Source organism: Stegostoma tigrinum, chromosome 9 (assembly GCF_030684315.1).
Source record: "Stegostoma tigrinum isolate sSteTig4 chromosome 9, sSteTig4.hap1, whole genome shotgun sequence".
Lineage (NCBI taxonomy): Eukaryota > Metazoa > Chordata > Chondrichthyes > Orectolobiformes > Stegostomatidae > Stegostoma > Stegostoma tigrinum.
In genome coordinates this window covers 17,083,297-17,100,158 of record NC_081362.1, presented here as the reverse complement: position 1 = coordinate 17,100,158, position 16,862 = coordinate 17,083,297, and the positions used below count along the sequence as shown (strand labels likewise).

At 39.9% G+C, this 16,862-nt stretch overlaps 1 protein-coding gene across 1 annotated transcript in view; it reads left to right on the top strand.

Annotated features, from left to right (window-relative positions):
* Window positions 1–16,862, top strand: part of mthfd1l (methylenetetrahydrofolate dehydrogenase (NADP+ dependent) 1 like) — a 140,751-nt gene that overhangs the window by 59,562 nt on the left and 64,327 nt on the right. Inside the window, exons 20-23 of the mRNA XM_048536079.2 lie at window positions 270–381; window positions 10,975–11,114; window positions 11,940–11,981; window positions 14,831–14,931. Coding sequence (XP_048392036.2) covers window positions 270–381; window positions 10,975–11,114; window positions 11,940–11,981; window positions 14,831–14,931 — 395 coding nt within the window. The remainder of the gene's footprint in view (window positions 1–269; window positions 382–10,974; window positions 11,115–11,939; window positions 11,982–14,830; window positions 14,932–16,862) is intronic.

The following is a 16,862-nucleotide window of genomic DNA, read 5'->3' as shown; positions in this document are numbered from 1 at the left end:
GTGTGGAATAACAAGGGCTGGTGTCAGTGTTCCCTTTTTTTTACTGTGCTTGGCCAATTTGTAGGGGTATGCGCTACATTCCAGATTTTTATGGGTTATATACCTTAAAGGGAATATTGGTGGGATTTGTTGCCTCTAATTTATCCTGCTTCAGAGTTCAAAAGAAAATTTGAAATCTTTTCCATTGTAGATGGTTGTTAATGGTGATATCGTGAATGACTTTTGATTTTTAAAACCTGTATCCTCCTTTCTTCCTCACGCACCGGAAGGGAACCCCCGTATTTGTGCACGCTGGACCTTTTGCGAACATTGCACATGGTAGTTCTTCAGTTTTAGCTGACAAGTTGGCACTGAAGCTTGTTGGCAAGGAAGGGTTTGTAGGTAAGTGGATTACTATATCAGGATCCTTTATGTTGCACTGTAGAGACATTGATGGCTTAGGTGAGTGGACAAAACTGGGAGATTAAAAGTTCATTATGGGTATGTATGATGTTATCTACTTAAGACTCAAGAAAGATAGAGTCAGAATATTCTCTAAATGGTGAAAAGTTAACTGTGGCAGACCAGAATGCTTTAGGTCTCCAACAACTAAAATCATTCAATCCTAGTATAAGTCAATTTGCAAGATGCAAGTTCAAAAATGTTAATAAAGCAATGAAATGTTGACCTTTATCTCATGGTGGCTGTGCTACAAAGGAATAGAAGTTATGCTATAGTTGTATCAAACTCAGAAGTCCACAATAGGGTCTAATCAGAGATTCTATCCACGTCACAGAAGAAGGTATTGACTTTATACGGGGTTATCACAGATTCACCAGAATTGTCTGGACCGAAAGACTTAAGGATGGATTGTGTAGAATAGGTTTGTATTTGCTCAAGTATAAAAGACTAAGGAGCAATTTTATTGATATTTAAGATAATCGAAGAGTTTGATTGTTTCTTTGCATCGATCTTATTCCCAGTGGCGTAACCTTAAAGTTAGAACAAGGTTATTCAGGATTGATATAAAGAAGCATTCCTTCACAGAACGGGTAATGGAAACCTGGAGCTCTTCTCCCAAAAAGCAGACAGAAATAGGTTAATTGAAAAAAGTCAAAACAGAATGTAATTTCTTTTTTTTATTCATGGTGTAATGCAGTCAAAGGCAGATTGCTGATGTTAAGATTAGGATTAGTCTTATCCTAATTAAATGTTGGACTGGACTCTAGGGACTTGATGGCCTACTTCTGCTCCTGAAATAACTCCTCAGGGGCTGGTATCCCATCACCAAGTCACCCTTTATTTACACATGAGCAGTTCTTGACGATAGTACTGCCTCATACAGAGTCAGGCACTAGTGTTAGTATCTCTGACACTTATCCTTTTTATAAACTGAACAAAAAACCAAAAACATTGTGGATGCTGGAAATCCGAAACATAAACAGAACTGAAGATTGGATGAAGGCTCACCGGACCTGAAATGTAACTCTCCTTACTCTCCACAGATGCTGTGAGACCTGCTGAGCTTTTTCAGCAATTTCTGTCTTGTTTCACCCTATTTATATGTCAGCCAGTGCTCTCTGACTGGATCAGATTAACAGCGCCAATCAGGGAACTCATATTCTAGAGGTCCAGCTGGATGAATGCATTACAATCACTGTAATTCCTATGAATGTATGTCTATAACAGGTGATGTGGGAAGATAATTCACTCAGATAATAGGAACTGCTGATGCTGGAGTCTGAGATAACAAGGTGTGGGGATGGAGGAACACAGCAGGCCAGGCAGCATCTTAGGAGCAGGAAAGCTGACGTTTCAGGTCGCGACCCTTATTCAGAAATGGGGGAGGGGAAGGGGGTTCTGAAACAAATGGGGGGGGCAGCGCATTGACAGCAGGTAGGTGGTGGAGCAGATAGGTGGCAAAGAAGATGGACAGGTCAAAGAGGCGGGGATGAAGCTAGTAAAGGTGAATGTAGGTAGGAAGTTGGGGTGGGGGTGGGATTGGTCAGTGACATGGGAGAGAAGATGGACAGGCACAGGAGACGGGGATGAGAGGGGGTGCTGATCTTGGGATGAAGTCAGGGTTGGGGAGATTTTGAAGCTAGTGAAGTCCACATTGAGACCATCTGGATTGTAGGCTTCCAAGGTGGAATATGAGGTGCTGTTCCTCCAGTTTCTGGGTGGCATCATTGTGACAATGGAGGAGGCCAGTGGACTTTGCTGGCTTCAAAATCTCCCCACCCCCAACCTCATGCCAAACCAGCACACCCCATCCCCGATAACAAAGTGTGGAGCTGGATGAACACAGAAGGCCCAGCAGCATCTCAGGAGCACAAAAGCTGATGTTTCGGGCCTAGGCCCTTTATCAAAGAGGGGGATGGGGAAAGGGTTCTGGAATAAATAGGGAGAGGGGGGAGGCGGACTGAAGATGAAGAGAAAAGAAGATAGGTGGAGAGGAGAGTATAGGTAGGGAGGGGAAAGGTCGGTCCAGGGAAGACTGACAAGTCAAGGAGGGGGGATGAGGTTAGTAGGTAGAAAATGGAGGTGTGGCTTGAGGTGGGAGGAAGGGATAGGTGAGAGGAAGAATGGGTTAGGGAGGCGGGGACAAGCTGGGCTGGTTTTGGGATGCAGTGGCGGGGAGGGGACGAGCTGGGCTGGTTTTGGGATGCAGTGGGGGAAGGGGAGATTTTGAAGCTTGTGAAGTCCACATTGATACCATTGGGCTGCAGGGTTCCCAAGCAGAATAGGAGTTGCTGTTCCTGCAACCTTCGGGTGGCATCATTGTGGCACTGCAGGAGGCCCATGATGGACATGTCGTCTAAGGAATGTCGTCTAACTCCGTTTGTCCGCTCCACACACCCCTCCAATCCCACCACCACCCGGCACCTTCCCCTGCAACCACAGGAAGTGCTACACTTGTCCCCACACCACCTCCCTCACCCCCATCCCAGGCCCCAAGATGACTTTCCGTATTAAGCATATGTTCACCTGCACATCCGCCAATGTGGAATACTGTATCCACCCGAAGGTTGGAGGAACAGCAACTCCTATTCTGCTTTGATACCATTGGGCTGCAGGGTTCCCATGTGGACTTCACAAGCTTCAAAATCTCCCCACCCCCCCCCCCCACTACATCCCAAAACCAGCCCAGCTCGTCCCCTCTCCCCCCACCCACTGCATCCCAAAACCAGCCCAGCTTGTCCCCGCCTCCCTAACCCATTCTTCCTCTCACCTATCCCTTCCTCCCACCTCAAGCCGCACCTCCATTTCCTACCATTTCCTTGGTGTTTGGATATGCATGATACTGTCAGGGGCATTGCTTAATGCTCATCCATAAGCACTCTGAGCAGATGATTTCTTTAACTACTGCAACCCATGTTGTATAGGTACTCTTACAGTTTGTCAGGAAGGGAGTTCCAATATTTTAAGGCAGCTTGATGAAAACATAGCATTACGTTTCCAAGTTAAGATACTGTGTGGCTTGGAATTGAACTTGCAGGTGGATGTTGTCTCCGTGTTTGTAAAGGCTGTACGTTTGAAGAGTGTTGTTGGAAGAGTCTAAGTGAGGCTTCCTGCAAATGGAATGATTCTATGTGCAATCCTGATAGAAAAAGTAAATGTTTGAATTAACATAGAATGGAAATAAACTTCCACATCTGAATAATTGCTATGAGACATAATGGGAACTGCAGATGCTGGAGGATCCGAGATAACAGTGTGGAGCTGGATGAACACAGCAGGCCAAGCAGCATCTTAGGAGCACAAAAGCTAACGTTTCGGTATTGTTGTCTGAATATCTGAAGTTGATGGCACCTTACAAGGTTTCCTCTGGTGTCACTTGCAGAGCCATCACTCAGTCACAAAGGAGCTACATACTTTTCAGATTGCAAAGACACCAATAGTGCAAGTGACAGCTTTACAGTAATTACTGGTATAGTAGTGGGCAAATCTTGGTAATGCTTGTATCTAAGTCATAAATTCAAGTTCTAATGTAGAGATATAAGCATGTAATTCAGGCTGCCAATCCTCGTGCAGCGCTGAGGAAATATTGCTCTGTCAGAGGTACCATCTTCCAGATGAAATATTTAGTTGTGGGTCTGTCTGTGCTAAAATTAAATATAAAAGACCCTGTGACACTGTTAGAAACAATAAGATAATTGTCCTAGTGCCCTACTATTCATCCCATAAGCACATAACAACACAACTTAATCTTTCAGGAATCCTTGGATTCAAGAAAAGACATATAGGATTGGAAAACTGCTACTGCAACACCTTTATTTAATAAAGGAAAGAAACTAAAAATTAATAACTATAGACTAATTACTTTAAAGTCCACTTTTGGGAAAATGTAAGAGGAAATTATGAAGAAATTAATAGTAGAGCATTTAGAAATACATAAAATGATCAGGCTGAATCAGTATCGTTCATGAAGAGAAAATTAAACCTGATGAATTTTACTCATTCTCTTCAAGGAGATAACAAACAAGCTAGATAAAAAGGGGAAGCAATTGATGTAATCTGTTTGGATTTTCAGAAGGTGTTTGATAAAGTGCCATAAATTAGGCTACTTATTAAGGTAAAAACCCATGGTGTTGGGTTAGTGTATTAGCATAGATAGGACTGGCTAAATAATAAATGACAGAGTAGGGATGAGTTTTCAGGATTTCAACCTGAAATTAGTGGTATGCCACAGGGATTGGCACTAGGGCCACAATTATTTACAATATCTTCTCGACTTGTATAAGGAAAGTGGACAATAGCTAAGCTTGCAAGTGACACGAACAGGTAGGAAGACAAGTGGTGAGAGTGACAGTCTGCAGAAGGATGTAGTTTGAGTTGGGAGAAAAATTTTGGCAAATGGAATATGATGTGGTGGAATGTAAAGTTATGTACTTTTGTCGGAAGAATAGAGGAGCTGAATGTTATTGACGTGGAGAAAAACTGCAGAAATCTATGGCCAAGGGGGACTTAGGAGTCCTCATCCATGAATCACAAAAAGCTAGTGCCCAAATTCAGCAAATAATAGGGAAGATAAATGGAATGTTGACTTTTATTTCAAATAGAATGGTATATAAAAATAGCAGGGTTTTGCTAATACCTATACAAGGCATTAGTCAGACCAGAGTGTGAATGAATTGAATTTTGAGCCCCTTTATTGAATAAAGACATTCTTGCAGTGGAGGTGGTCCAGAGAGGGTTGATTGACTAGGTTGATACCAGGTATGGGGAGGACTATTATGGGAAGAAGCTAAGTATATTGAGCCTGATGCTCATTGGAATATAGAAAAGTGACAGAACCTTATTTAAACACAAGATTCTTAAGGGATATGACAGGGTAAGCACTGAAAGGTTGCTTCCCCTTGTGTGAGAATCTAGGAGAAAACGTCATAATCTCAGAATAAGGGATTGTGTGTTTTCTTCTGACCATAGTGAATCTGTGAATGGTTGAGGCTAGATCATTAAACATATTCAAAGGCTGGGGTAGAACGAGTTATAATCAAATAAGGGAATCCAGGGTTTTTGGGGAGGATGCAGGAAAGTGGAGTTGGGCATTGTCTGATCAGCTAACATCTCAGTGAATGGCACAGCAGACTCAATGGGCTAAATGGCCTATTTCTGCTCCTGCGTCTTATGGCCTAATTGGTTAGTTATCCTACTGTAGTTTGTGGGAGCTCGGTATGCACAAACTGGCTGCTGTGATTTCTCCATTCCACAGTAGTTACACTCCAAAAGTACTTTGCTAGCTGTGTAGTGTTTTGGGGCATCCTGCCATGAAATTACTATACAAGTGGAAGCCTTTTTTTTAATAATCAAGAAAAGAAAGTATATCAAATTATTTGTTCTGTTAATGTGGCAGGGGGTGAACCTTTGGTTCTGAGTTCAGCAATTGGCTGTATTTTGAATTTGAATTCCTGAGGCTTGGAATGTGGTGCTATTGCAGATTTGTTTTGTTCCAACTTACTTGCCTGTGCACCCATTTCCTTGTAAATCTCACAGGCCAAACTAATCTTATTGTTCTCTGGATTGAACAGTGTTCATCCTGTCTTGTTGTTGTAGTTTCTTTTTTCTTCGCATTGATTTCCTCAATTTACAAAAGTAAATGAATAACTTTGGAGAATTTTCTCATTAGCACTTGACAAATGCACAAAAGTTGACCTGTTTATTTCTAGAAAATCCTGTTAGAACAATGTCATTTAACATTAGTCCCTTTTGACTTGTCAGTTCTACTCTGGATTTCATTGTCAAGAGTACTCTTTAAAAAAAATAATTGCGAGATAAAAAGATGCTCAGTACGCCAGGATTGAGCACAAAGAACTCTGAAGACTGTGGGACCAATCAGGTTACATAAGTAAGGATTAGTGAGCGTGTGAAGGGGTTTGATTGCGCAAATGAAGCATTGCTGAATTGAGAGCCAGTGAATGGCAGCAAGTTCAGGGGTGATGGGAATGAATTGGGATTCAGACAGCAGAAGGAACTTGATGACAGACATTCACAATTTACTGAGGCGTGAACAGCTGCATGATCCACCCGAGTGCAAGTTCAGCAGTGAGCTGGCCCGTTTTCCTGTGGTATTTCCTTTTATGAGTGACTCTAAGCATCTAGTGTGTGGACTTACGATTGCTGCTTCCTTCCTCTCATACATACTCTGCTTTCTTTCCATGAACAGATCTGATTTACAATGACTGTACTGACAAAGGAGGATATGTTGCAATGGATAATCTAATTGTAATAAGGGTGGTACATTGAATGAGTGAAATCCATCTAATACCATTAAATTGTTGAGAAACTGACATTACTTCATCTAGCTAACTTGACATACCATTTCATAGGTGGTACTAGTTCAGAGTGAACAAGTTTATCTGTCCTTGTATTAGAAGTCTATCTGTTGGTCAGCACTGTGCTTCACCATGATGTTTGAGCTGATGATTTAAATAGTGTTGTTGAAAAGTTCATAAAATATATACAAAATTTTAGTTTCCTGCTGTAATTCTTCTTAACAATAAACCTTCTGAATTTTTAATTTTCCTGCTCCTTTTTTTCTGGTCTAAAACTAATCATTTATGCAGGACCCAAGAATGTGTGCAGGCAGTTTGCAAGAGACCCCAGCTGTAAACATGTCTTGCATTCTTGGGATTAGTAGATGGCAAAAGGTTAAGAATGAGATGTGTGGACTGGAAAGGAAATTCTACTTCAGAAGGAAACTGAATGGAATCTCATTTCTTTCAACCTGTGTCTCCGTCTTCTAAGTGAGCCAAACTGAGGTGAAACTTAAAAGATGTCCATTCAAAGCTAACCCCTCCTTGTCCTCTATAACTGTCTCCAACTTTACAGCCTGCTGAGATATTTGTGCAACTCAGTGTTCTTTTTCCTCATGTACATCTCTGATTTAACAGCTTCACTAGTAGCAACCATTCCTTCAGATATCTAGGCCTTAATTCCTTTTTGAAAACTTCCAACTTCTGAGCTTTTCTTGCTATCTCAAAGGACTTAATTCTTTAAATAAGGTTTTGATCATCAGTCATAATATTTGCTTGTGTGGTTTGATATCAAGTTTTATCTAATAAAATTCCAGTGAAGTTGAAATTTGATACAGAGAAATGATATGCTTTGGTACAAAAAAAATGGAGAGATGATTTAAAATGGAGAGTACTATTTGAAGGGGTAGGCAGGAGCAGAGAAACCTGAGTGTATATAATTCTTTAAAGTCGATAGGTAAGATATGTCGAGCTGTTAATATAGCACATAGGCTTTGTTAATAGGAGCCTAGACTACAGGAGCAGGGAGGTTATGTTGAACCTGCATAGGACACCAGCTGGATCTAGGTGGAGTATGGTTGACGGTTCTGGGCACCACACTTCACAAAGGATGTGAATGCATTCAACAGAGCGTAGAAGAGGTTGAGAAGAATGAATCGAGAGTCAGAAACTCATCAGTTGTGACGATACATTGGAGAAGTTGAGATTATGCTTCTTGGAGAGGCAAAGGCTTAAGAGAGATTTGATGAAACTTTTCATAACCGTGAATGGTCAGGACATGGCAAATATGGAGAAACTGTAAAACTGTTCTCATCCACCAAAATGATTGAGAATCAAAGAGCATGGTTTTTAAGTGTTTTGCAGAAGAAGCAAGTCTGCAGTGAAGGGGGGCGGAAAAGACAGTTGAATAAGATGAGTGGTCTGAACTTTGCAAGCACTGTCTGGAAGTGTGATGGAGGCAAGTTCACTTGAGGCATTCAAGAAAGTATTGGATAATTATTTAAATAAAAGCATGCGGGATTCTTCAGAAAAGGCAAGAGATGGCACAAAGTTAAAATGCTCAGAACCAATGGGTCAAATGGTTATCTCCTGCGTCATAACAATCTTGTGGATTGGGATATTTCATTATGACAAAGACACTATGTAAATACAAGTTGTTACTTGGGCTCTCAATTGGGAAAGACTACACAGAGAATTCACTCAGCAGGAAACTAAGTAGGATTGAGCAGATCCTGTTGATTAACAGTACATCATCTTGCATCCTTGAGACCCCACAATCCAATCTTAGCAACTGTTTCCCTGGAGATTCAAAATTTCAGCTACACTTGAGTCATTAACAAAGGAATGGGTGGGCATGTTGTAATGCAACAGTAGTTGGAGTTTGCAACAGTTGACAGGCCATTTATATCTGAATGTCAAATTTTGGTGACTCCTCCCTCACATTATCCCCTCAACCCTGTGAGAAAACAAGGGAATCTTTCTTTTGTCTCAGCATGAGTTGAAGGTGATTATATATGAACCTTGTTTGCCCTTGATAATCTGTAGTGAAAATTAAAACTGCACAGCTATGTGCATAACAGCATAAATATGTCTGTGGTCCAGTCATCTGCACAAGTGGTATTTACCCCTAATTCAAATTGGCTTAATTCAGACCATGTTACTATTAGCATTGAATTCACACTTGACTATTTGCTTTAACTTGATTAATGACAATTGTTGTGAATACATTTTAGCGCCAAAATAATTGGATTGATAGTAATTTTTATAGTATACTGACAAATATGTTTACAGATATATTTACAAATTATATGTGCTCATATGGGGATGAGTGCATATTAAAACACATGTTTATATTATTTTACATAGTATAGGTATATGAAATGTAATATTAACCACTTAAAGAAGTTTAAACTAATTGGAGCAAGCCAACATGAATTTATTGAGGATGGGTCATGTATTACACACTGAACTGAATATTTTGAGGCTGGATCTAAAATATAAAGAGGGAAATAACCGAGGCTAGAGTTTGTGTGCACTCTGAAGGTGTTTGAGAAAATTCTGCATATGAGTGTGTTCAATTAGATTGAGACCCATAATGAGGGAAGTAGGAATAAAGTATGCAGGTACCCAAATTGGAAGGAAGAAATCGGTGACGTTCCACAAGGATCTGTCCTGGTACTTCAACTCAGCAATGTTTTTGTTAATGAATTTGGAATTATACATCCATGTTTATAGCAACATAGAAAGTAGAATAGACAGGAACAGTAAAATGGTTAAATATTTTAATCTATTAAAATATTAAAGGGACATGCATTTAAGGCTAGAGGGGGAAAGTTCAAAGTTGTCATGGGTGCAGGTTTTTTATAGAGACTGATAGGAGACTGGAATGCACTACTGGGTGTGGTGGTGGAGGCAGATACGATGAGGGCATTTAAGGGACTTTAGATAAGCACATGAATATGCAAGGAATGGTAGAATATGGACCAAGGGCAGGCAGAAGAGATTAGATTCGTTTGGCATCATGGGCTGAAAGGCCCATTCCTGTACTGTACAGTTCTATGTTCTAAGTGAATGGGTAATAAACAGTGATAAATGAATTTGAACACCTGATTCCAGTGTCCATTTGGAATTTAAAAAGGATAAATCAAAGTATCAATTAAATAATGTAAATCTTGTGACCCACAGTGATTTAGTGGTTTATATATACTGATAACAAATATGTAAAACAAAAACAGGAATTACTGGAGAAACTTGGCAGGTTTGGCAGACTCTGTGGCGAGAAAGCAGAGTTAATGTTAAGTGGGTTCTGAAGAAGGGTCACTCAACTTGTAATGTTAACTCTGCTTTCCCTCCACACATCCTGCCAGATCTGCTGAGTTTCTCCAGTAATATCTGTTTTTGTTTCAGATCTTCAGCATCCATAGTTCTATTGTTGTATTTTACTAAAATGCAGAAGTTCCGCTCAAAGTATAATCCAAAAGACTAATTAACGTTTACCTTTGTGACCACAAAGTGGAGGATGTTTTGCCACAGTTTGCAAGATCTTGGTTAGACCGTAACTGAACTAATATGTACTGTTGAAAGAAGAGACAGTCCGTTCAGGGGATAAATTAAGAAACCCCTCCACACACACAGTGACAGACGCATAGAACGTACTCCATTAAAGTTGAATGCTCACCAACTCAATTATTCATTTTAAGCTTGCAATCCCAATGAACATTTCTCTAAAGAATATAAAACAAAGTGGATTCAAGGCAGGTGGAAGAAATTGAGATAAGGATGAGCTATAATTTCAATAAATGGCGGGCTGCTGACATTTTGATTGCTATACAGTTGTGATAAGTTAGTGTATGCAGTTTCATGTCTAGGAATTAATAAATAGCAATATGTACAAAAAAAGGAACAGTTAAGAAGAGACAGCATTATGGCATCATGATTTAGTGCAAATGGTTTGCCTCTAACTCCGCTGCATCTCTCTGTTGTATGCAATGAGATGTTGATTAGTATTATTGCAAGTCTCCAGATTAGAAGTGAACAAGAAAAGTCCCAAATCTCAACCATCAGTCATGAGTTCATTGAGGGCAGAATTGGCTGGCTAAGTTGAATGGGCTATTCTTGTTCTTTCATGGCACGAGAATTGTAAAAGGAGAAAAGTACCTTTTTTGTTTATAAGTTTGCCTCTAACTGCAAGTTCTATATTTTTAATTTCTAGGTTGTCTAATCATGTCTTATTTTTCAGTGACTGAAGCAGGCTTTGGTGCTGACATTGGGATGGAGAAGTTCTTCAACATCAAATGCAGAACATCAGGCCTTCAGCCTAATGTGGTAGTGCTTGTGGCAACAATTCGTGCCTTGAAAATGCATGGTGGAGGCCCTAATGTGAGTAGATGTCGTAACCGTATAACAAGAATAAGTCATTCAACCCCTCTAGACTGTTCTTCTTTCCAGTTAGATCACAACTTATTTGTCTTCAACAGAAGGTTTCTTTTTCCTGTAAACAGACACATTCAAACAACCAAGAGAAGATGCAATTAGCAGAAAATAGAGTCTGAGGAAAAGAAGTAAAGCTTTGAATGCACTGTCATTCACTCAAACTGGTACAATTATCCAGACTTTGCCTGTGAACTGGGAATCACCCAATGGCTCGGGTTCAATGAGATAGTGAAATGAGATAAAAGTTTGAGCCCATTAGTCCAGGGCTGTAATAAGCCATGATTCAGTAATAATGCTCTTTCCTTCTTATTCAGAAGGTGATATGTTGAAACACCACTGTGGGAACCCGAGTGCACAATCCAATCTGATAGTGCAAACCAGTACAGTCAATATTGACAGCTATGTAGTCAACATTGATACCTTTCAATTGAAGTGTGAAGCTAAGGCCCCCATCTGCCTCGAGTTGGATGTAAGGGATCTAATGTCACAATTTAAGGAACAGTAGAGGTGTTCTTGGTGTGATTGCTATTGTGTAACAATTATTTAGACATTCTTGAGTGATTATGAAGTGATTGGAATGTCCTCAGGTTGTGAAAGGTGTACCTCTTTTTTGTACCTTTCTACTGATTTTATCTTTGTTTTTATTTTGTTTTGTTTGCACATCATCCCAAAATAGTTTGCATAAAATATAACTTAAGGCACAAACTTCTGTACTTCTATGTGAGAATCTGTATTTATGTTAACAAGGATTACTAACTTGTTCTCTTTCAGGTCACTGCAGGCAAGCCTCTATCAAAAGAGTACACTGAGGAGGTATGTACACTTCATAAAGACCAGAAAAGTCTTCAGGTTTCCTATTGTAACGTAACCCATGTTCTTGTCTGTGCACTTATGACCGAGGCTGGAGGAATGTATCATTGCTGTAGTTCCAATACTCTAAAAGCAGCAACGTGAATAAAAATACTTTTATCAGTTTACTCTGATGACCAATTAAATTCCTTGTGACTATCGAGTTGTAAGCCAAAGATCTATCAACCAGGATTTTTAATTGTCAAATTATGGACTTGTTATCAAAATACAACTTTATTAAATAATCACTGCAGGCAAAATGTGTAATATTTAGTTGACATGTAGTAAGTAATATAGAAATGTAGACACTTAGCAGTTTAATAATCCCCAAAACATACTCTTGCTCTCTGTTTGGGAAAAGAAAGTTGATTTCTTGGTAGATATTAGCTCTCTGATAAAACAGTTTGGTTTTGGATTTTTTGAAGGCTAAAGGATCAAACTTGTTATACTATGCAAACAGCAAATAGATTTTACCCTAAACTGATGTAGAGGATTTTTTTTCAGAAGTGGGACAGATCAGGTGGGCAACTTGTTCACAGTAAGCTTTCTTTCAACTCCATTTATTATTCTTAGCAGACTTCATTCTAACCCATCTTGTTCTCAGCAGCTTTTGCTTCAGTTGAACCACATGATACAAGAATCTCTCAAAGCCGGTCACACTCTTTTTTAGAAAAAACAACTTGCACAAAGTCTATAACACAGTGAGCTTCTGTTGCCAATTATGTGATTTCTGAAAGCCTTGCTTAAAATAAAACTCATGTCTGTAGTGAATTTTCAGTGACCTTTTAAAAATAAAGTTCAGGTGTGCCCACAAATTTAGTAATAAATTACTTTTACCATCGCCCTTCAAAACCTCAGTACCCCAGGCAATGCTAATGCAATGTTATGAGTCTGGTATGGCTCGTGCATTGCTCATCCTCTTTGCCCTTAGTGGTAAAGAGCTGCTGCCTTGAACTGTTGCACTCCTTGGAATGTAGATGTATCTCTGCACTGTTGGGAAGGGAGTCCTAGGATTTTGATCATGTGCCAGTGAAGAAACATTGATATAGTTCCAAGTTAAGATGGCTGTGGTTTAGAGAAGAAAGTAAATGGGATCACCATCACGTGCATCCACTTACTGTCTCATTCTAGTGGTTGAAGCAGTGGTTTTGGAAGGCGTTTTTGGAGGAGCTTGGGGCATGTTGCAGTGCATTTTGTAGATAGGATACAAAGCTACCACTCTTTTGGTATTGGAGTGAGAGAATAATGAATGTGTTAGATGGGATGCCAGTCAAGTGGGCTGCTTTGTCCTGGATGGTGTCAGGTTTCTTGAATGTTGTTGCATCTGTACTCATCCAGGCAAATGGAGGGTATTCTATCACCCTTCTCATTTGTACTTTGTAGAAGCAGATAGGCTTAAAGAGATAGGAGAAATCTTTGATTCCAGTTTACCCTGTCGGATTTCTTCTCACTCATTGAATATAGCCATCCTCCAATTAAGTAATTTTACTTTAGATTATTTCTTGTCCTTTTCTATAGCGAATCGGAACCTATATTATGATCACTGTTCCTTAATGTTGTTCTTCTGATACTAGAGTCATGGAATTGTACAGCACAGATACAGACCCTTCAGCTCAGCTTGTCCATGCCAACGAGATATCCTAAATTAATCTAGTCCTATTTGCCCGCATTTGGCCCATATCCCTCTAAATCCTTCCCTATTCATGTACCCATCTAGATTCCTTTTAATTGTTGTTATTGTACCAACCTCCACAACTTCCTCTGGCAATTCTGCATGAAAAAGCTGTCCCTTGTATATCTTTCCCCCTCACCTTAAAACTATGCCATCTAGTTTTAGACTTCATCACCCCAGGGAAAAGACTTTGTCTATTCACCCTATCCATGCCCACATGATTTTATAAACATCTCTAAGATAACCCCTCGGCCTCCAACATTCCAGGGAAAATAGCTCTAGCCTATTCAGCCTCTCCCTATAGCTTAAACCCTTTAAGCCTTGCAACATCCTTGTAAATATTTTCTGCACCCTTTCAACTTTCACAGCATCTTTCCAATAGCAGGGAGACCAGAATTGAACAGAATATTCCAAAAGTAGCCTAACCAATGTCCTGTACAGCTGCAACATGACATCCCCTCCCCTCAGAACCAGGTCTGGTGACACCTTTTTTTGTTGGACACAAACATACTGATTAAGGAACATTTGCATTAATGTGCTTCAGAAACTTTTCCCCCTTTCTCCCTTTTACACTATTGCTATTCTAGTGTATGTAGGAAAGTTAAAATCCCCCAGAAATGGGCACAAAACTAAACGTATGATCTGACCAGAGACTTGCACAGTTCAAGCAGTATCTGGTGATTTACATCTTGTGTGTGGACTCTGTTAAGGACTTGGTTGTCTTCGATAGTTACTCCTCTACACAGTGCTTTAAAGACTTTGGGGGCCAGTTTTTCAATTAATCCATATGAATTCTGGGTCCCAAACCTGTTTCAGAGCCACTATTTGCAAATGCACATACTTAATTGGGCAGAAAGTGAGATTGATGTCCAATTAGTGGTGCTCAGCTTCTCTAGGTGATGCCACCTGCTGCCTGGCACTGGTAGTGCTCTTCTGAGAAGTAATGATAGGCAACCCTGAACCAATTCTGGTCCTCCTCTGGCTTGATGATAGCCAATATCCAATAATAGGGGCCATATGTAAAAGTACAAGTGGTGAAACTGGCTGAAATGTTAACTCTGTCTGTCTCTCCACAGGTTGCTGAGCATTTTTGTACTTAGCCCAAGTTTCTTTGTTTAAGGTTTATCTCATTATTTTTTAGAACCTGAAACTGGTGGCTGATGGCTGCTGTAATCTGCAAAAACAAATACAAATTGCTCAGCTGTTTGGGATTCCGGTTGTAGTTGCTGTGAATGTTTTCAAGTAAGTGTTGTCGTTTGGGACTCATTTGGGAAGCACTTTACACATCAAGGAGATCTTGTCCTCTCAACAGAATTTCAAATTACAGGTTCTCCACCTCTCCAAGAATTGCCCGAGTGTCAAATCAGTGCAAGCATCTATTAATGAAGGTACTCCTTGTCATTCACTCTTTTACCAAACTGAACAGGCATATTGCTGGTGGCCAATTACATTCACTAACTGGTTAATGCTACATCACCAGAATCCTGTTCACTCAAATGGCCCCACTGAGCACCCCTTAAGACCATAAGACATAGGAGTGGAAGTAAGGTCATTCGGCCCATCGAATCCACTCCACCAAATCATGGCTGATGGGCATTTCAACTCCACTTCCCTGCACCCTCCCCATAGCCCTTGATTCCTTGTGAGATCAAGAATTTATTGATCTCTGCCTTGAAGACATTTAACGTCCCGGCCTCCGCTGCACTCCGACCCCCGCTGCACTCCGACCCTTCAGGTCACATCTGTGGTTGCTGACCTATGTTTACTCCAGAATTACCTCCAGTGTAAAATTTTCATTATAATATTCAAATATCTTGATCACCTCCTCCCTCCAGTCGTAGAAAAGCAAAGCACAGAAGTAACCTGTTGAGTCTGAGCCAGCTCTTTGGAAGAGTAATCTACTGGTTGGTTTCACTCTGCTCTTTTCTAATTTGTCTGCATCTTTTCCTCATTCAAATATGTATCCAGTTTCTTTCATAAAATTATAGTTAAATCTGTATTTTGCACCCTTGTGAGCAGTCCATTTCAAATCTGAGCTTTTTCTCAAGTCACTTTTGGTACTTTTCCCTTAATACACGTCTGGCTAATGACTGACATCTATGTTCTCCTGTTATTTAGTCTTCAGCCCTTAGAATCTGTTCCACTTTATTTTACCGACATCCTTTTAGGATTTTAAATATGTTAATCAAGTTTCCTGTTAGCTTTCCCTTCTCAGAGGAGAACCTATACTTCACCAGTATATCTGTAAGTGAGATCCCTCATCCCTGGAACTATTCTAATAAATATCTTCTGTGCTGCCTTCAAAATCATGAAGTTCTTCCTAAAATAGTGTCCAGAGTTTCGCTCAATACTCCAGTGAGGGCCAAGCAAGTGTTTTAAGTAGGTTCATCGTGGCATCACGGGTTTTATACTTTGTGACCTTTTATAAAGCACAACATTTTATCAGCATTTTCATGTGCTTTGTTAATCTCTCCTGCCACTATCAAAGACTTGTTTGTGACCAAGCGCCCAACCAACCACCACTACCGCCACTTGTTCTTTTGAATTGGGCCTCTTCTGCAACCTGTTTTGTCATTGGATGCTATGGTGGGTCCTAAACACTGGAATTTCCTCCCTCACCAGTTGGCCTCTATGTCCTTTTTAAAATTGTTCCTTTATAACCTACCTAATTAGCAAAGAATTTAGTTACCTGTTTTTGTATGTCTGTGTGTGCCATTGTGTCAAGTTACAGCCTGGGGTAGGGCTCTGGGGTTTTAATTAAATTAAAAGCACTGCATAAATGCAAATTGTTGATGACTATAAACTGTGAGCAAAGACAGTTGCAAAGAATTGTCTGGATTTAAAATAATTCATTTTAACAAGATTACTGTAGATGTATGCTCAAGGTATGGTGAATTAAAAATGAAGTCTTTGCCTTGCAATCTGCTGCTCATAATTACTGGTTAGCTTTGTTTTCTGTATAAATAGCAATTTCAATTATCCATTGATTTGAATTAAGTGAAGAAAACAACATAGGAATTAATTACTTTAAAAAGAATGTATCTGCTAATTAGAAAGATGTGACTTTGAATTTCAGAGGGATGGATTCTCATGGAATTATCTGGTACCTTTTAGAAATGGGTCTCACTGAACTGGAAAAAATAACTCTACAATCCACTTATGGAATAAACGAA